Source organism: Harpia harpyja, chromosome 10 (genome assembly GCF_026419915.1).
Source record: "Harpia harpyja isolate bHarHar1 chromosome 10, bHarHar1 primary haplotype, whole genome shotgun sequence".
Classification (NCBI taxonomy): domain Eukaryota; kingdom Metazoa; phylum Chordata; class Aves; order Accipitriformes; family Accipitridae; genus Harpia; species Harpia harpyja.
In genome coordinates, this window is record NC_068949.1 from 15,972,782 (window position 1) to 15,994,424 (window position 21,643).

At 42.8% G+C, this 21,643-nt stretch overlaps 1 protein-coding gene across 3 annotated transcripts in view; it reads right to left on the minus strand.

The window, feature by feature from the left end:
- The window catches only part of CDHR1 (cadherin related family member 1), a 49,580-nt gene that overhangs the window by 8,137 nt on the left and 19,800 nt on the right, over positions 1-21,643 (minus strand). For all 3 annotated transcript variants that reach the window (XM_052799525.1, XM_052799524.1, XM_052799526.1), the window contains 7 exons: positions 18,818-18,918; positions 16,838-17,041; positions 13,545-13,697; positions 8,727-8,891; positions 6,511-6,578; positions 3,690-3,918; positions 2,501-2,755 (listed from right to left, as the gene is read on the minus strand). In XM_052799525.1, coding sequence (XP_052655485.1) covers positions 2,501-2,755; positions 3,690-3,918; positions 6,511-6,578; positions 8,727-8,891; positions 13,545-13,697; positions 16,838-17,041; positions 18,818-18,918 — 1,175 coding nt within the window. The remainder of the gene's footprint in view (positions 1-2,500; positions 2,756-3,689; positions 3,919-6,510; positions 6,579-8,726; positions 8,892-13,544; positions 13,698-16,837; positions 17,042-18,817; positions 18,919-21,643) is intronic.

The window sequence follows — 21,643 nt, forward strand, 5'->3', positions numbered from 1 at the left end:
AAAATATGCCTGTTTAATTACTTAGTGTGATTAACACTGCAGGAAGCCTCTAGAGGATGTATTCAAAATATCCTCCTTATCCAAAATCAGTAATACATACATGCCCACCAAACAGCTAACTGAAAGAGGCTTTGTACAGCTGGAGCACAGGGGGTTGAAATGTACATTTGTAACAGCGAGAGCGTGAGTGTGTGTGTACACAATGTCCCTATACCAAGAGACTGTTTTCTTCACAAAGTGTTAGCAGTGACTGTGCTGTCTCTGGGACATAGGAAGTGACCACAGGTTTTGCACAGTGGCACTGCATCTCGCTCACATGCAAGCTGAAATTTGAGAGTGGTTTTTGCTAGGAGAGATGATGCTCTTGGATAAAAAAAAAAACCAACTCAAATCACTGCAAGCAACGGAAGAAATAATGGAGAAATGTACAAAAGCTTATGGAGGATGCAACATCAGATTAGTAGTGTAGATCCTGCTGAAGAGACCTACTCAAGTGAAGAAAGAAGATGCTATTGCTATCTCAGGCTCTGTGTCGGGACTTGGCATCACAAAGAGTATGGGAAGAAGGGAAAAACTGTGTCTGAGAGGAATCCATGTCTTGACAGCCCTCTCTGCTTCCCTTTTAGACTTTATCAGGAGGGGTGCTCCCTCACTTTGTGCCAGATCTGTACCCCTGGAGGGGGAGAAAAGGAAGCAGAGAGGGGACTTTGTATGAGACACCTTCTTCATCAGGTGCTGATGTTGCTTCAAGCACTAGAATGAAATCCAGGAAACTCGTTATCCCAAAGCATCAGCTGCTCTTGTTTTCCTTCCAGATGTCCTTCACCAGCCGGTTCAGGGACACATCTCCTGCCCCGGCAGAGGAGGTGTGGGGCACCCTCCCTCCCCTCGACACGCCTCAGCCTTAGCCCCACGCTGACAGAGAGGTTACGGCTCATCCGGGAGGGGAGGCAAAGCTGGAGGCCAGATGCTGGAGGCCAACAGTGGGGACAGGGCCCGAGGCCAGCCAGGGCCATGCACTCCTGAAACGTGTGCCCTGTGAGAAGCCTGGAAGCAAGGCAGGGAGGGCGGGCACTCCCACTGTTGGCTGCGGGTAGCAATTCCTATTTGCTGTATAAAACCCACCCAATCTTACGGTTTCCATGGGAAATCAAAGCGTTAGGCAGTTTATTTCCTTTATATCAATAAGAATGGCTAAATCGCTAGACTAATTACAAAGACCCAGCATGCCCCCCCCCCCCCGTCCACACGGCAGAGCCTTGAAGCGGCGTGCTCTGGCCATGCCTAGCCCCAGCGCCGCTGCACGGCGGCTTCCATGGAGCCTGCAGCAGGGCTGGACAGCCCCAGCCCGCAGCCCCAGGCCAGGCACCCCCTCTGCTAGGGCAGTCCTGGTGGGGCAGGCGCTGACAGCAGAGACCGGGAATTACTCCTGCACTGCTGGTGGCTGAGTTTACCTTGCTGAGGAGTGCAAGTGTTCGCTGCAGACACCTGTTGACCTCCAGCAGGCTCTGAGCCCTATACAAAAAGTATGATAGAAATGCACCTGATAAGGGGTATCAGTGGAATAAGAGGAGATGGAGAAAACAGCGAAAGATTGTAGCAGATAAAGGAGCAGTGGGTGCATTTTGACCAAGCGAAAAGAAGGCCAACTGCTGTCTGTAGGAAGAGATTTGCATCTTTGCCCGGTATGTGTGTGGTCCAGAGACCGTAAGGCTAATGATGTGTTTCTCATCTACTTGAAAGGCCATTTCCTCCCTGCTGGTACCTACTTAAAGGCATGTCGAGGCAGTTACAATAAACAAGAATCATGTGAGCATGTGCTGCTCACCATAAATCGCTGCTTGTTCTTTGGTTGATGTAAAAGTTGGACTAACAGGAAACTTTCAACCTACAAGTGCTATTTTTTAGAGTCTTCTTGTTCTGTCTGCTGATAATACTGCAATTATGAAACTCACATCCAAAATTCTACATACTTCAAAGCACTTCTATAAGTTTTTCTCATTTTTCCTGTGTCACTTATGTTGACTTGCAAAACTGGCCTGATATATTTCACTCTGGCCCCAGCTACTTTCCACTTACTTTTTGTAGGGGAAAAAGGTTTTCATCTCCTGAATGAAAACAAAAAAGCAGAAACTTAGCAGTCAGGATTTACCTTTACTCTCGGGAGTCTGCAGTCCTTAATTTGCATCTATCTCTAACAACCAGATGCAAGAAATTCATCTCCCAACCACATTATGCTCCCACCTTTGTACCTTTCAGTTTCTCTGATCAAAATGTCTTTGACAGTTGTGGCTATAGAATCCAGCTTCACCACAAGGCTCTAGAAACACTCTACAGAACGGAGCTAGCAAGAAAGGAGAAGCAATGACTGGCAACTTTTTGGCTGTTGATTTCGACTCCTGAAGCATTTTTAGTGTCAGAAATGGAGGAAGCAGTGACTACTCTGGTGCCTCTCAAGGATCATCTCACATATAAGAATTTTTCTAAAACATTTGCTTACCTCCTCTGTGATATCAATCTTCAGAACTGCCGTGGTACTGAAGGACGGGGAGCCTCGGTCTTTGGCCTGCACCACCACTGACCATATGCAGTCTTTGTTCTTTGTGATGTTGTGGATGATGTCCAGGGAACGGATATAGGATTTCAGCTTGATTTCCCCCGTGCTTTGGTCTATATCAAACACATTGGCTGGATCTGCTTGCATGATGGAATAATCCACAATGTTGTTGGGTTCTTCTGCATCTTGATCTATAGCCTGGTAGGGGAAGCGTAAAGAACAAAGATGTTGTTGTTTGTATCTTTGCCTGAAGACAAAACTCTAAAAGTTTCTGAGTGTTCACTTCTGATAATATCCATGCTGTGAGATGACTGGGCTGTTTTTGTTTCATCTTGGAAACAATTTCCTCTTTTCTGGTAACAGCTATGCTACATTTTCTAGTGAAAAACAGCAGGACTAGAGGTTTTTTTGTGTAAGTGATTTCTATTTGAGATTAAATAAAATCAGAGGAAAAACTGAACCATAACCTATCTGTAGATGCAAATGGTCCACTGCTGGGGAGCTTCTCACACAGCATGGGGGACAAATGTGAAGTGATAGAGAACAGTGGGATTAACTCCACACTATAAAATCTAGCTGCCTTAATTTTTGTGCTGTGGAATTTATTCTGCTAACAATAGGTGTTGTGTAATCAGGCTTCACTATATGCATTCAAATATGTGTAACGTAGGATGTTCTGCTCCTTTGCCTGTGAATTGTTATTGCTTTTTTTTTTACCTCCTGTTCCACACTGGGTCAATGAATACAATTCTGCAAAGACAAGGGAAAGAAGTTGTGTCGTTGAGCACAAAGGTGCGGCAGGAAGGTTAAGTATTCAAAACCCTGTACTTTCATTCACTCATCTTATTTGGGCTTATGATCACTGTATAATCCAGGATCCTCCACCAGCTGATGGTTCCAATACTGTAACAGAACTTTATCTTTTGCCTATAGAATTTATTTCTCCTTCTCAGCAGCCTGTAAATACTATCATTCCACACTTTAATCCATTTGTTACATACAAATGGATGTGCAAAATAAAGCCCCAGGAAAAGCCAACTTTAGACATTCATCATGATCCCTGAGCAGCAAACAGCAGAGCTGGGGCTTTTCCAAAGCACTCTGCTTTGTGACGCACTGTGTCGTCTCTCACCTCTATCTTCACCGGTGACCCGATGATCATCGTCTTTTCCTGGATGTTTTCATTGAACTCTGGAGAGTGGTCATTGACATCTAGCACAGTGATAAACACTTCAGCCAAGCTGTATTTCCCATCGGTGTCCTCTGCCTTCACGTAGAAATTATACTTCGAGTTCACTTCAGCATCTAATACAGCCCAGGGCTGGGTGTAAATTATACCCGTTGATGGGTGGATTAGAAACCTGGAAAAGCAGCATGAAAAGACTTTTGTGGTTTTTGGTCACTTAATGTGTGTTTACAGCCTGGGGCAAAGGCGGACTCTAAACATTGAAATGCTGTGTCCAAAGATTAGTACTTTTCACTGAAGTCCTGTCTGGCCGATGTTTCCAAATCATTCACTCCACCTATTTTTGGCTTGTTCCTTTAGGCTTGAAAACCGGAGAACTATCAGTGTCTGGTGTTTTTCTATCTGTTGTGCATTAGTCATTTTAGCTGCATTTTCTGTTAAAGTCTTTGTCCTCAGTAAATGCTCAGTGTGATGGCCTTCTCCCAGAGTGATTTCTTTGCATTAAACATTAAGGAACTGCCTTTTTTTTTTTTTCATTTTATAAGTACCATGTATCAGATCATGTCCTGCATAAATTAAGATTGATTAATATCACCTCAATAGCTAAGGGAAGCATGCTGTGTATGATATTTAAGCTCTTCACTTCTCAGAATGGGTAGGAAAAATGGCTGCTCTCAAATCCCCCAAAGTGCAGGGCAAATTATCTCCTCCAAAAATAATCACTTTTCCATAGACTGGCACTGGGATGGAGTGGGTGTTCAGATTTATCTGTAGCAGGTTCAATTCTACACATTTGTAGTTACTGAGACACTGTCAAAAGTGTCACCCAAAAGCTTGGATTTATAGAGAAGATGATACCAACACAGTGTCTCTTTAAAATGGACTGCCAGTGCAGGCTCCAAGCAGTAGGGTTTTTAACGGATGAAAGGTTTTATATACCCTTTAGTTAATGTACAGGATACCAAAATATTTTCTGTATTCCAACTGTGAGTGCAATTGAGAGTGATTATAAAAGGGGCACTTAATAATCCAGAATCCTCAACTGTTTTCATTACCCTGTTAAATACAAATAGTTTTGACGAAAGCCGAGACCTGGAGGTGGAAAGAGCAGTGCAAACTCTTGGTAGGAGACAGTGCCTGTGCTGAGTGCCTCCTTAGCACTCAACCCAGCCTAACCATGCTGAGACGAGACTCATCACCCCCATTTTAGTGGAAGAATAGAAGCACTGAGATGTGAAGACATCACAGCAGTGTACCCCACTCCCAATGGCAGTTTGGATGTAGGATTACCAGCATAATGGTTTTATCTTCAACAGTTAACACCATTCCTCTTACCCCAGTACAATTCATCTTTCTGCCAACACAACTGCATATCCACTGATGAAAAAAATCATGTGTCTAATTGAAACTCTCAAATCTGCATCTAACTTTGTGTTCCGCAAATCTGGAGGTCCCAGGGCTAGGAAGTCAATCCAGCCTTGCAGAGCCGTGCCATTCTGGCACAAGGAAAAGAAAAAAAGTCATACTTAAGAAGAAAAAAAAAGTCTTCACATCTTAAATTCCTCATTCAACAGCATAAAAACTGTGAGTCTGGGCATCCCCATAACTCGAATCAGAATAAAGTTGCACTCACATTTTTTCTAAATCCTTTGTCAACAACCTTCACAAGCTTCTTTGCACCAGCTGCTATATTTTAAACGTGAGAGGTGTGCCTGCATGACATGACCTTTGCCTGCTTGCCTCTATGCAGTTAGCAGCTAGCTTAAGGACTTAGTGAAGAGCTCAAAATAATCCATCGTGGAAATGCTTCCATATGTGTATCCTTCTGGCTACAGAAGAGGTTCACCCTTAACATCTTGGATTTTGGACTCTGATTGTGCCTCTAAACGGCTTTCACCTTAACAAGAAGAGTTCAGCTTTAACTCCAGGTGGATAATGTACGGAGAAAAACGGATTCTGGGGATGAGTGCCTGAAAAGCTCATTTATTTCCAGTATTCTGCCCTGCAGCCGCACCATGTCGAGGAGCTGCAGGTTCCAGCAGCAATATCTGTGATGGCCAGTGATGCTAGCCATGGCTGGGAGCCCCAACCAATGGGCCAGGGCAACTGCTGGGATGGAAGCAGTGTGGGAGAACCCAGTGTTTTAGGATGTTCTTACCCCAGCACTGTCCCCAAAGGCATGGAGAGGGAGCTAGGCCTACAAAATCAAGTAAGCATCAGATTCCCTTCTTCCCTGATGCAGGACTATTAGGTTTAAATATATAAAATGCTTTGAACACACAATGCAGCTGGCCTCCAAAGTTAAAGTTTATATTCTTGAAAGTCTTGTCTTCTTTGATTTATTTTGACAAGAGTTGAAACTGAACTATTTGTACAGGTATATGGAAAGGGAAGGGGAAGAGCAAGGGATTTATTTTTTCCCCCAGAACTGACTTTTCACAACAACTAGACCAAAACCTCCTCTTTCTCTTACAAGTGTTTTTCGAATGGTGATTGAACAGATCCTGTGTGTTGGTACTTCAGCTGCCTTATGTCTCTTTGGGGACTTGTGGGTAAAATTCCGTGGGTTCATGAAGCAGATGTTTAATGATCACACTAGTTTTTCTGTTGTTGTTTTCATAGAATTCATAAAGAACATGGCATAAATGTCCTTGGAAATGAGCAGGTCAAGCATGAGCCTGTTCTTTTTCTTTTTAAATTCTTTTAAAGCTCTGCTTAGAGGTTATGTAGTTTTCTTTTTTTTTTTTTTTTTTTTTTTTTTACTTACAGATCTGCTCCTGTTCCATAGATAGAGTACTTGACTTCTCCCCAAAGCCCTGAATCTGGATCTGTAGCCTTAAGAAAAGAAAATAAGAGAGTAATCCTTTAATGAATTGCAAAAATAAATGCTTCATTTTTCTTTTAACAGCAGGCCATGTAAAAACCCAAATGCTTTTCCCTCTTTTTGCTATCACATTTTTAGGAGGAAATCACATAACAAATGTGCACCCACAAAACTGCAAAATGTAACACAAGGAAATGTCACTGCCTGACCCGGGAAGGTGGTAAGATGCCGCCTGTCTCCCGGCCAGGCTGGCGCCCAGAGGCTCCAGCAGGGAGAAAGCCACTAGATGGCTCCATCTATTGATATTTAACATATCCTTCCTTTAATAGAGGTGAAGCTAATCTCAATGACACGAACAAACTGCCCACTCTCAAGCTTTCCTAATTATCAGTTAAATATTAATGTATATTCCCTAGACAAATTTACTTTATATAGAGTATTTTTTAAGCCTCTGCTTGTTTAATTGATTCAATTTAAAGTAATGCATAACAAATGTTTCGATCTATACACAATATTTCAGCTTTGTTTATATTTTAATCACTCTTGTGCCTGTATGACTTTTATTAATGCAGATACTACACCAGATGATATCTTTGTTCCGGACTCTTGTTGGCTTCCTTTCTTAGCTCAGGATTAGGAAAGCTATTGATTTAGTAACAGCTATTCCCACAAGCTCCTGCTTCTCTGATAGCTCTGAGGAGGTGTTACATTATACTGTTGTATCTGGCCATCAAAATTCATGATGGCAGTGGTTGATTCATTCATCTTCCCATTTAAATGTTTGAAAACTGGAACAATGTCTTTGATTCCTGCACAGTTGATGTAACACACCTGCAGTTCTACTGACAGGTGGTTTTTAGTTCTTTGACATGAGCTTGTCAGATTCTCTCACCCCATAAGTTTGACCACAGTCTACTTTAGGATTGCCTAACTTTTCCTAAAACATTTGCACGCCTGGGACTTCTGCCAGAATTGCCATCCTGAGTACTTGGAGTATCTCAGTTTGTCAAATATATTTGTGAATCTGGGTCAAGTACTGAGTTGACAGCACATGACAGTAAATTTTACATGGACTCCTCAGCTATGCTGTCCTGTGCACCTTGGCTCAGAATGGCTAGTTTTGTTGCTTTTGCAAACTTTTTAAAAGTTTCTTTTTTGCTGTCTACCTCCTATAATTTTTTATTCCTCTTGCTGCAAAGATAGTGATGTTTGGGAATCTCTGTTTTCTACAGCTTTCCTATTAGTTTGCTCTAATAACCTTTTCTGTATTGTTTATGTTCCACTTCTTTCATTCTTCCATCCCTAAAATTTGCCTTCAGGACTTTATTATGCTGATTATTTAATATATTTTTACTTGCAGCCAGCCTGTGCTGGAGATCTCTGGCAATCTGCCTCTATCATCCTTACCCGTGAGGCCTCTGCAAGGTGACTTGCATCACCCACTGAGCCCCACATGGCCAGGAGCTTTCTTGGCTTTGTAACATGAGATCTGTTTCCAGTCCTAGCAGCTGCATTAAAGAGATACAGCTCACAGAAATGGCTTCTCCAGCACATAGGGCCCCTGTAATACCCTGACTTTCTTTCTAAGAAAATGTGAGATACTGGAAAATCTATGGGCATATTTTTCCCACTGTGAGAGGATACTTACATAGGGATCTTTCTTTCTCAGCTCTAAGCATTTTAATTTGATATTCTTGCCTTCATTAACTGCCTAATTATGCATTTAGTGGCCAGATTCCTCCCAGGAGGAGGAGACTAATACCTACTAAGCAGCCATCTTGTTTTCTTTTTAATCGTTCTTAAGCAAGCAAATCCAGTAAATCCAATTCCACTTAGTCATAACTGAATCTTCCTGCTGGACACTGATTAGACTGGGGCTTTCTTAGTACTTGCGACCATGTGATTTGTCTTAAAAGAAGATGGCCTTTAATTAAAAACCAAAGGAATTTTGTTGTTCTGAAAAATGTTTGCCTAAAACTTTATTTTTTCAGAAGTGATGGTTTTTTGTTGATTCTAGAGAGGAAATGGAGTTCAGTCCAGAAGCTGAATGGTGAGTAAGATTTGCTGCATGCCTCTTGTCCACTATTTTTAAGGTACTTAAACTGTCTCCACAGACACCTAGAAAAGAGAGCATTTCTTAAGAGATGAATGAAACTTACTGTAACAGCAACTACGTTTGAGCCCCCTGGGGAGTTCTCGGGGATCCTGGCAATGTAGTAGTCCGAGGAGAACTTCGGGACATTGTCATTGGTATCCAGCAAGCGTATAACTACGTCAGCTGTCGAGCTGAATTTCTCCGGTGTGTTCACCTCTATTGCAAGAAGCTGAGAAAAGCAGGAAATTACTACAAAGCAGCTATTAATACTTCTTAAAGGAGCTTCCTTCCACTACCCATGGCACGCTGGTGCATTTTAGCCTGGTTGGACCAGACAGTGCAAAACCAGGGAGATGATGAGCTAGGTCAGTATGCAGCCTAGGCTTGTTTCTGCATGCTTGCAATGGACAATCAAGCTGTGGAAAGAGGACTTCAAACCTGTGTATACATATTAGACTTCACATGGCAGATGCGATTGGTCATAACTAACCAACACAGCTCGAAAAGCCATAGTAGAAGCAAGCAAACACCCATCCCTGGGCAGCTCCTAGAACTTAAGGAAACATAAGCACTGAATAATTTTGAATAATCACGTAAATTGCATCATGATCCTTTGCAGAGGAAGCATAAATTCGTCATCAGGAAAGAAGTCAGGGCAAAAAACTGCATCAAACAGGATAAAGAGATGAGAGAACCAGTGCCCTGGGATGTTTGGAAGCAGCAGGACCCCCACCCTAAATGCAAGATGGTCAGGGATCAGGCATATACAGCAGAATCCCATTGCACAAAGTTTGTGAGAACTCCTACCGCCAGGCTTCTTGGGACTCTACCCTCGCTGCCTCATGCTCATTAGGACTTTATCAGATACCCACTGGGACTTTTGAATTGCCTCACTGTCTCTGAGGAGGAACAGAGAGCTCTGGCATAACACATTCTTATAACTCTGCTCATCTGAAAGGGCAGGCAACCACACACAGCAAGACCAGGGATGCGGAGAAGCCAGGAGGATGGATGTTCTGGCTGGCTGTCAGCGGAGCTTAACACTAGCCCATGCCTATCTTATGCCTCAGCTGAGGGATGGCACTGCTGGGTTAGCAAGTTGGTTTCTTACATTGCCCCTTAATGCACAGCTAATTGATGCAGGGAAGGGCAGCCACCACAGAGAAGGAAGAGGATAACCCAGGAGTCTGGCGTGTGGCAGTTCTCAGTAGTAGGCAGCAGAGAGCTCTCGGATCCCTGCCTGGGAACAGACCTGAGCAAGTATTTGGTGAGTCACCTCTAAAGCCTCAGACAAGCACTTTTCCACAGGACTTCAGCTACTTAGCGCCAAATGTTTTCTCTCTTATTCTTAGCCTAACACAAAATAGCAGCAGTGTTTCTCCCGTGTCTGTTTGCTCCTCAGTAGATTAGGGGAATGTCAGTAGGAAGCCTGAGCTGGCAGCGCAGCAAGCCTATTGTTCAGGTGGTGTGCAACTGAGCAAGAAAGAGCAGTTTCAGCAACAGGTACTGAGAGACACCGAGCCCGTCACAGCCTCCAGCCCAGGCGTCTGGTCCCTGACGGGTGGCTGCATCACACAGAATCAGCACTAGGACATCAGTCTTGGGCTCTGTAGGGGCTGAACCCAAATGACTGACGCGATGACCAATGGTCAACCGTTTGGTTTTCATGCTTGGGCAGAGACCTAGTTAACACAAAGCAGGAGGACTCTAGAAACCTACTGGGGACAGCGCACCACTAATAGATTAGTGAGCAGGACATTTAACTGAGATATGAGAGGCTCAGCTGAAAAACCTAGCTGCATGGGTTTTAATTCCCAGTAGACACATGTCCCGGGAGCTCCCTCAAAGAGGGTGAATGCCTAAGTGAGCTTTGAGCTTTGGAAGGTGGAGCAGGGCTGCTGCAGCGTCTCCTGCTCCGCTGGTGCAGCTCCTTGCTGAGACGAGGGCTGTGGGAGCTCATCCTTCCTGTGCCGCTCGACAGGGGCTCAGCCTCTCTCCCGACATGTCACAGCTCCCCGTGGGGCAGGTGACGCACACCAGCGGTGGCACATGCTGTGATCAGGTAAGTCCCTGCTCTGCTAGGTTTGGAGAAGTTTGTATTGCCTAGAGGTGACAGGGTTTGGGGAGGGCAGGGAGCAGTTTAAGTAGACAGGGAAAAGGCTATCTCAGTATCATCTCCTGGAGCTGTTCCTATTGTGTGAACATTTATAGTGGTTGGAAATAAACAGTGAAAGGGTTCTCGAAGAAATTGATCTTGAAGGATTGCTTGGAATTGCTATAGGACAGATCTGCTCTAAAAGGGGAGTTTGGTCACTGTGCCTCTGTGCTAGCTTTTGTGTTTGGGAGTCTCGGATGATGTTACAGCAAAAGAAATTTTTGAAGGGACAGTCATACAGACATCAGTAAAAACCTGCTCATGAGAAATCTCAACTCCTAAAGCAGCACAGAGATAAAATCTTACTGCTTATCATGCACGGAGCTATATGCATGGAGCTATATTATGCATGGAGCTATAACTAAATTATAACATCTGCAGTGAAATAATCTTTGCTGCTGGAATCAGCCCATCTTAGAATACCTTATGAGAGCTTAGTATTTTTACTTTGTTTTCTACATTCATTTTTTATTCCCTCTCCTTTTAGCAGCCATAGTCCAGCTATGTCAACATGCTGACAACATCTTCCTTCAGGGAGGGATTTTTGTCAGCTTACTTGCCTGCAATGTCTTATGCAGAGCTATATTGTTTGTTTCATGCAGAGAGAGAAAAAAACAGCATAAAACTATTAGTTCACAGAACCATGTATCAACAATTAATACAAGTGCCAGCAGAGGAAACTGAGATGTCATCTTAGAAGTGGCAGGTAAATTTTTAAAACAGAATTTGATTTTGGCAACTGAACATAATTGCAGCCTCATCTGGTCCCTGTCTGGGGGGAGATGTGAGCCTCTACAGAATGTGAGGGGTAGGTCCAGGCTCCTGTCAAGGCAGGATGTACTCTAAGCTGAAGGAGGTGGAGGCAGGAGGTTTGGCCCCCAAAGCATGTCAGCCCATGACAAGGTGGGACAGCAATATCTGGCCCCTGTGGCAGAGGCACTTGAGACGTAAGAGGCCAGGCTGGAGGGGTATGAGTTACCACAGCTGCCACACCTTGGGAAACCCACTCTAGCTCTTGGACAGCTGAAAATTAAGGAGGTCCTGACTACCAAATACATTTAAGAGCCAGCCCTAAATGGAAGATAGATTTTCTCTAGCAGCCTTTGCTTCAGGTAGTTTTTCAGTGCCTCTCCCAGTCAAATTAGCTTTAATTCCTGTCTGGCATTTTACTGGTCAATAACAAACCAGAGGAGAGGGATCATTGCTTACAGAAAAAAACCCTGAAAATAGCTTCTCAAAGCTTCTGTGGCATACATGTTGAATAGAAATAAGAATATATTTCATCCAAAATTCTAACCAGAATGACTACATTGGCAACTAAAACTGGATAGGAAGCGATTTGAACTTTTCAGGGAAATGGAGATGGCAATGAGGTCTTTATAAAGTATTTGCTGCCATATATTACTAACATATCATCCAGCTGCACCTTCTTCATTTGGAATCTAGACAAAGGCTCTGCATTTTTAGGAAAGCCTTATGGTCTTTCTCCAGTAGAAATAATTTCATTAAAAAAAAAAAAAAGAATAACTGCTTAAGCTAAAAAAATATATATCCTTTTTCCTGGTAATTAATTCTTTCAGTGTTCATGACAATCACATTAACTACTTTGATTTCTATTAGTATTCATGAGGAGGCCATGTGTAACTTCTTTACTGGTCTTTTGGTAGTTTAACCTGAATAAATGTGTGCTTATTACAATTAGTTTCGGTAGCACTTTATAGCCCTTTCAGAATCTTCCATTTTAATACAGTAATGATGCCTCATTTTTGTAGCATCTATAACCTATGAAGCTCAAAATGACTAAGGAACATTACAAGAGAAGACATGAAGTATACTGCAGTGAAACTTGCTAAGGACACAAAACAAACCATGTAGCAAGGATGAGAACAAAATCCAGGAAGTTGGCTTCTGGACTGTGCAAAAAATGCTACTTTCTGTACAAAATTAAAACTAGCATATGTTAATACTCACCCAGATATTTTTGGCAAATTTTATTTTTTTTTAGTAATTACAGGGATTGTCTATGCCGTTCTTTGCAGTCAGAACTGAACCATCTATACTCATGTTCAGAGGCAGCTGACACAAAACTGGACTACTTAATTATCTTGTTGATGAGCCAATGAATCCATCAGGGAAGGTGATAATGCGAGGGTCCAGCTTTTGGATGAAAGCTGGTTCTTGTATGGCTGGCTTAGAACATGGTGAGACAGCCTCAGGTCAGTCTGCAAAAGGCCATGTAAATAGATAGACTCTGACAAAGGCAGTGAGCAATTTTCAGAAATTATCTTCCAGTCAGCTGGGGCCTTCAGCCTGCCAACATTCAAAAGCATGATCATGAACCAAATTACTTAGGACTAAGCAGGTAAAGTTCTGGCTCCAGAGAAATTAGGATTTCATCCTGTGAATTTATCATTGTAAGACCAGAAATAACACCCTTAGGGTTCAGTCTAGAATGACTCAGAGACACCAACATGTGCAGTTTCCACAGAGAGATAATACTCAACATTTTGCACTGACTGGACTAAATTAGTTCACAGATGTATCCATTAAACTTTTGGAAGTTGATGAACCAGAGGCAGAAATTAGTTTCCCTTACATGGAATATAATGTCGCTGACAATGCATCAGACCGCTCCAGCTGGATTAAGAAGCTAAATCCCATCAGATACATAAGCCATCATACACATATCATATACACAAGCAAAGAGGACCCAGAAAGCAGAAGTACCTTGAAGGTTAACACCTTGAATTTTTCATAGTCAATAGCAGCAGAATTTTCCACTATTATTGTAACCTGAGCCTCATTCAGGACAGTTTGGGGAACCACTCGGAAGATGCCACCAGGTCCGACAAGACGGAGGTTGAATTTAGCATTGGCTCCCTGTCAATAAAAGCAGATACGGCATTGTTTTCAGTGACCGATGCATTTCTTACAGCCTAGATGAGCTCTGTTTCTTCACACTGTATAAAATTAGAGTGAGTCTTACTGCTCAGAGCCCTCTGCTCTCCATCCCCTCGGCAAGAGACTGCTAAGAAGCTTAGTTATATAATCCCTCCAGCCCTGGTCACAAGACGGACACAGCTTTTCTTAAAATAGATTGACAAGCTTGGTTATTCTTTCAGTCATAATGGAAAAACCCTGCAGCAGGACAGGCTAAGAGATGGACTCTTGTGGCAAGCAGCCTTGGGCTTCGTGCCACACGCTGTGAGCTAGTGCAGGTGACAGAGACGACACCACGTGCACATTGGCAGGCAAGCCCTGCCTCCTCCTGGTTCTTGCCAGGGAAAGGCAACTGAACGGCCTGAGTCAGGACAACAGACCCCTCAAAAACCCAGCCTGTGTCGTAGAGCTCACAGCCTGGGATGATGATGGAGAGCCACAAAGATGTGCAATTTTCAAACAGAGGTAGTACTCCAAAATTTGCACTGAGCACATTAAGCTAGTCCAGAGTTACAGCCACTAAACCTTTTGAAAGTTGATGCACCTGGGGGAGAGAGGAGCTCCAGTTGTGCAGAATAAAATCTGACACACATTTGACAGCTCCAGGTGAAGTAAGAAGCCAAATCCCATTATATAGATAAACTTCTAGCCAGAGAGGACATGGGAAGCAGCGGTATCTAAAAGGTTACCACCACTTGTGTGCGAGTTGGGAAGAGTGAGCCAGAGCCAGTTGGCCAGACTAATTCTTTTAAACCAATCTGGTGCACAGAAGAGAAAAGATGAAATGGGGATTCTCATATTTCTGCCTTACAGGGGAGGTAGGAAAATGAGCTGAGTCCACTTCACCAACTTTGAGTTCACCAATTTCTCAAACAATATCATGTTTACACTGTGACAAACCAGCCAGATTCACTACCTGGTGCCATGTTCTCCCCCTAGCATGAATCTTGAGATGAAGAATTTCTAATAATAACTTTCAAACAGGATAACTCTACTTTCAGCTGTATCCCTGGAAGGCTTGTTATGAGCAGTTCTTGCTGCAACCCTAGCTCATGTCAGGAGGAATCATAGAATCACAGAATGGATTGGGTTGGAAGGGACCTTAAAGATCACCTCGTTCCACCCCCTCCCTGCCATGGGCAGGGACACCTTCCACTAGACCAGGTTGCTCAAAGCCCCATCCAGCCTGGACTTGAACACTTCCAGGGAGGGGGCATCCACAACCTCGCTGGGCAACCTGTTCCAGTGCCTCACCACCCTCACAGTGAAGAAAAGGAAAAGTATTCAGCAGTAGTTCCCCAAGGGAAACAGAATGATCTCGGATCCAAACTCCATGGTCTGCATTTTTTGGTCACACAAACCCCCACAGCTACAGAGGTGACAACAGGCTCTCTTTTGCTGGGTTGTAAAGCCAAACACACAAAGCCAGAGCTGCTGGACTAAGGAAAATAGCGCTGATGGGGAAAGCGGACCATCTGACCGTACAAAGTGCTCTGCACTTGGGACTGTACATGACTGGTGGGGAGAGAACTGCCTCCCTCTGACAGCTGAGTGATTCCTGACAGTGATGTCCACTGAACCCAGATCTACTCCGAGCAAGCCATGCTGCTGCATGTCTCCAAGCAGACAGCCATGGGACACAGGTATGACTGAAGGAACAACAGCACTGAGCCCTAAAATGTGTCTGTCAGATGAAGAGGACTGGGGGAGAAATTTCTGTGTAATGTTCTTGCAAGTAAAGGTGGCGTTTCCATCAAACTGTAGGCCTAAAAAAGACCTTGCCCACAGCTCCTCCTCCTCACCTGTACCATCTACCCCCCCAAAACAAAGAGTCACTAATGGCTGTGACAAAAACAGACATATGTTTAATTTTCTTCTCTATATAGTCCTTTTGTGTGGAAGGGAAACCATTGCATTCTATGCCTTAAAAGAAAAGCAATCCAACCCCCCCAGAGTGATGCCTTACGCTGTACTAGGAAGCTTCTTGAGAAATCTATACAGTGTATTTGGCAATGTTTTCTGCTTATTTTATAGCCTAACTTGCAGCCTGAATATTCTGTCAGCCTACATATGATACATATATATTTTGTATCTAAATAGAAGAGATGGGTTTTGTTTCTTTCCTTCTGCAGCAACATCCCCCGTGACAATAGCATGGTAGACGTAGCACTGCTTTGAAAGCAGTCATTTATCTGCTTGCTGCAGAGCAGCAGGAGGGAGGGGGAAGAAGCTAGTGGGTTTGATAGAGTACAATACAGTCAAAACAGCACAATACTGAGCACAGTTATATAAGAGCACTCTTTCCAATAGTTCTCAGATGCATTAAGCTTTTCTCTTGTCACTACCTAACCTCAGGCTAACTCAGATGGATGCCATTCATACAGTATTTAGCTTAGGGATCCCTATAGCAACCATCACCATAGTATCTACGGGCATCACAGGTCAGTAAGAGAGCAGGCTGAGATGGATGGAGTCTTCTTTCCTTCTTTATCTGGTTAGAGTTAGTTTGGCTCTGGCATAATTTTTAAGATTACCTAAAAATATCACTCCAGTGGGAATGATTTATCAAAGCATGCACTGCAGACTCTGGCTGTAACATAAGGGCCAGAAGGATAATATATTGTAATAAAACCAATGTAAGGGTATAGACTATTGTTTCCAGCAGGGGCTAAGAAGATACAGACAGCAATTGCACTTGAAATTACTACTAAAGTGATTGGAAACTCTAAGTAAATCTCCAAAGGGAGTACATTCTTGGACATTACACTGACAACAGCTGAATGTAACCAGTAGTTAAGGGAAGTTCGTAAGGACTGTTCAACTTTAGTCACCACAAGAACTGGGCTGCAGCTTTAGGACCACCCTTCTCATCGACAACAGTATATGACAGACTAAGTATACTTCTGGATCCAAACTCTCTGTGGTAATGGACCCTACAACTACTTTGTCTGCCCTAGGCTTTTGGGGAAAGCAGGTGAAATAGTTGAGTTCCTAAAATGACATTTCCCTATCTGACAGCTCTTCCTAGTCTTTGGGAAAGTAGGGCAGGAAAACTCAAAGTCCACATAGTTTCCATTTACCTGATCTGAATCATTGACTGTAATCTTCAGTCCCCTCAAGATTTCACCCTCTGGGGGATGCTCATACATGGTCAGTTCAAACCTGTTCTGGGGACCATTTTCTCCATAGAAGGTTGGTGGATGGTTGTTGAGGTCGACCACCCGTATAGTCACCATGGCAAAAGCGTACACTGAGATGTCACCTTCCTGACTGACTTCGGATGCCTGCAGCAGACAGGAGAGAGAGAAGAATGTTGAGGGTATACTCTTTCCTCAGTTCCATGTTCAGGTATTGTTCTGCATGTACAAATCACCCTAACACACTAACTTGTACGAAGATTCACAGCTTTATATTTGTTTAGAAATCTCAATCCATTTCACACTGAAGTTTATGATGATTAGAAGATTATGGTAATAAACCAGTCCCAATAAAGCCCTAGTGAAAAAATTCTCCTCCTCATTTTGTGAGCTTAGTAACTCACCCCAGGTGAAAACAGTTCTCTAAAGACAGATAATCTAATAGAGGCAAGATAATTGCTTGCCTAAAGTTTTGACAGAATAGAAAAGGAAGACAATGTTTAAATTTGCTGTGGTACCACATGTAGTTGATTTTCACATTGCTGCAAGGACTGCAGCCTTGAAAACTCCGTGAGAAAAACTGTACTTGTGGTATTCAGGCAAATACTTGAACAAGAAAAATGACACGCCTTTTTTTTTTTTTTTTTTTTTTTTTTTTTTTTTGAGATTTAGTTCCTGATTTACAATTCTGCTTTGCTGTCTAGATGAGCTTAATTTAAACTGGATATAGTTTGGACAAACAAGCAAACCTAGCTGTCATTTTTCTGAACTGAAAGATCAAATCTCTCTAGGTTTCAACAATTCCAACATGCAGCCTGATTCACTGGATTGAACCTAAGACGTTTCTTCTGTCAGGACAGAAACTCCAGCTGGTGTTTTGGTAACAAAACAGCTATCTCTAACATGCTTTTTTGCTCAAAGGGCTCAAAACCAAAGGCACCAGACTGCTAAATTTCTCTGAAGATGCTAGTCTGGTAAATGAAGCGCCTGTCACTACCTACGCTGGGTAATACAACACCCTTTTAATTCCTCAGACAGATTTTGTAGCCTGCATGAGCTCCGGGGTCGCCACAGATATAACTAGGAGATCAGAAGAGCTTGCAAGGGCTTAACTAATCCTGTATCTGGGAAGCACTAGCAGCCTGCAGCAAACCAGAGAGATTAGGGGAAGAAATGGTGCCAGAGATTAACTCAGACAACGGGAACTCTATGATCTCCCATGTTCAGCAAGCTGCTTGAGCCCACTAGCAAGCAAGTGCCCTTGGGGATGCTACACTGGTTCTGGCAGTGTGCAAGGCATCAAAGCTGCCTTGAGACAATATTGTCCTTACCATGACAAACTCTTGTCTTTGTAATATGTATTTGCTGAAGAAAACTGATATAGTCTTCACAATTTAACTCCACAGTTTTTCTTGGTCTTTAGAAACCGCTTCAAATAATGCAGCCTGTCACACTGATACTAGCTCATCAAGGTGTTAGCATGAATTTGTATGTGGCTGATCAATGCTTCAGGAGTGGATACTGATATGACATTGCATGATCTACCCCAGTCCTATTACTAATCATAGATTTGACAGTTACCTATCTCATCACATAGAGATTACAAGACATTAATTCCCAGTTTAGCAATAAAATCTGAAAACACAGAGAACAGTTATCTACATACTGTAAAGGATGTTGATTTCTCTAGACTCAGAGATGAAATTAGGACAAGATAGTCATCTTGAAAGAAGTAATTTGAGACGCTAAATATCCTGAGCAACAAAAGCAGTTTGTTCTGTTTTATACTATCTGGCACTCTGCTCAAATATAGGAGGTAGTTTCTAAAACAGGTAAAGTCAGCTATAAATTGAGCTATTTTAGAAAATCATGCCTACTCATGGCATTTAAGACCAATGGTCTTCAAGTGGCTACAGAACATACCTGAACTTTTAGTTCATACACTTCTTTCTTGAGCTGATTTGGGCTTTTAATAACAGAAATGGCTCCAGTTGTGTTGCCGATTTTGAATGAACCTTCGCTTCCTGCAATAAAACCAAGATGCTCTAGTTACATGCCACACTTCCTTTTTCTGAACAAGCATGAGCAATCAACCATACACTTCATTAAGCATATCTTTGTCCATATGTGTATCCATATCTATTAGAAGATCTGAAGCCAAATTTCAAAAATGAAGCATTTCTATGCCTGGTCACAGTGAGATGAAAACACAGATGAGGGCCAAAAGGGTTTCCTCCCCTAGGAACGGCTCAGTAGAGCTCTGCCCCTATGGGCAGCTGCCCTCACTTTCCTCTTCCTACCCTGGTCAGGTTCCCTTCAAGCCTCAGCAAGCAGACATGCAAATTTGGTATTCATTTCTATTATGCTGTCTTCTTTATATGCTGGTTTAGACAAAAATAGACATTCCTCATTTTAATTAGCAAATGCATAATTAAGTCTCTGAGAAACAAGAACATTTCTCTCACTAATATCAGCTAAGGTGAGAAGCCTGACAATCTGTCTGAGAAACATAGTCACTCTTTCTGCAGAGAGCATCTCTGGAGAAGCATCTTCTGGCCTTAGAAATTCAGTTGTTAAAAAACTCTCAGCCTCTTGCAAGGCTGTCCTGAACAAAAAAGGGATTTTGGAGGATCTGGGGTAAAACCCAGGCATTTTGCCCCGAGGCAGAGTCTGACACAGGCAGGACAGGGCTGCAGGCTGACTTTGCTACCACTGACCTAACTTCCATTGATCTGAAGATAAGATCAGTTACAGGGCCGCAGACCCTTGAGACCTGGTCAATTTGTGCTGTAGCAAATGCCAGCTTGCAGAGAGGCAGCGGTGTCTCATCACAGTGTCTGCAGCCACCTCGCCATCACGGCCAAAGGCAGGCTGGTGCCTGGGCAGGGGTGTCCTGCCCTGCTCTGCCATGGGGCTATGGGCACCCCTGGCTGCTAGCTCATGTACAGTATTGGCCACAGCCTACGCTTCGTGGCAGAGCCTACCATTGAAAGGAGAAGAGAGGAAAACCCTTACAATGAAGGAGATCAAGCCTTCAGAAATAAAGGATGATGACCTGAAAGCCCAGTCATTTTTCTTTTTCTCTAACTCAATTCCAATGCTGACTTTTAAACCATTTGATAGTATCCCGTTTTGCTAATACCTGCAATAACTGCAACTTCATTAAAGTACACTAGACACAACATTGAACAGATATTGACTCATACAATGGTCAATTATTAAGATACATTGGCCTGGAAAGTACATCCTGACTGAGAAGAAGCTTAAGTCAATAGTGGTTTCAAGCCACCATACTTCATGTTATTGTCTAGTTATCACAGGGAAATTGGTAACTCAGAGTATGTAGCTTTATGTGTGTTCCTTCGTACAGCGTGTTCAGAGAACTGGAGTATTTTCTAAAATTATCCTACACTCCCTGGATAAAAAATGCTTATGAAGAATAAATAATTTCCCATTTGCTGTTAGTATTTTCTTGCCCTTTGACAACCTAGCTGGCTGGTACTGGAATAATGGCTTCTCATGCCAGGGTTTGAAGTGCAGGGGCAGAAACCTATTGTAATCTTTTGTTCTTGATACATTTCTTCAACTTTCTATGCACTAAAAGCATATTCCCTTCCCCTCTTTTCCATTTCATGCTAAAAAAAATCCTGTGTTAATAATGTGCATGAGGAAAGCCTGCTCTCCATTAAGTCATATTTTGTGCTACTTCTCTGTCATCTCCTTCCATCTTCCATCTTTTCCACTCTTTCCTAATCACTTACCTTTTTATCCCATAGCACCTTTTTGGTCCTCCTCTATTTTCTTTGGAAATCTAGTATCTTTCCCCATTAATCCTATTTCCCTTTGACATTTTCCCTGGTTCACCTGCCTTCGCTTATTCTCCTTACTCAATTTCTCCCTTGTCTAGTATATTTTCTTCCCAATTAATTTGTTTTTACTCTTCATTCTCCACCTTTCTTTTTACCTTTTCTAATTTTCCATCTATTCTCTTCTGCAACCTTTTTTTCTCAATGTTCCTACCTTCCTTTTACCCACTTCTATCTATTCCCTTGCACTGAGGAGAAGGAACCTCAGCATGGATCCCATGCCACATCAAGGCAAAACCTCAAATGCAACCCTCTCTGTCCTCTCTAGACCTTGCTATTTAGATCACGTAACACAATGAAGAAATTACTGCATAGCTCTGCAACTACACCTCAGATTTCTCTTATGAAATTTTGGGATCTCTCACACCTGGGAGTTGGGGTTCCCACTTGCCATGGAGGTCTTGTTTTGGAAGAAGAGAGAACCAAACAAAACTAAATTCGTAGCTTGGAGTTTAGTTCAGCTAAGATGCTGACTTCACCAGCTAATGAATCATCAATTCAGCTAAGTCTCACATTTATGCTATTGAAAGACGTGCAACAGACTCAGAATAGCTGATGAAAAGCATTATCTTCTGATAACATCTACTTTCTTCCAGTGCAGTGTACAGCCAGTGTCTCTTCACTGGTAAATATAATTTCTTTCAAGAAAGCAGAGCTTTGACCGTTTAGCCACTTTAATCACAATATTAATGAAAATATCCCTCTAAATACCGTGTCTGGGTTTCCCAATGCATTCTCTCGCCTCCCAGATTAAATGATAGAGATGCTCAGTAGCAGTGAATGCATCTCCGTTTACGCTTCGTGAAATGACAAGCAGGCTACTGATGCCTAACAAATCAGCAACATTAACAACTCCAAGCGTAGTTCTGTGAAGCAGATACTA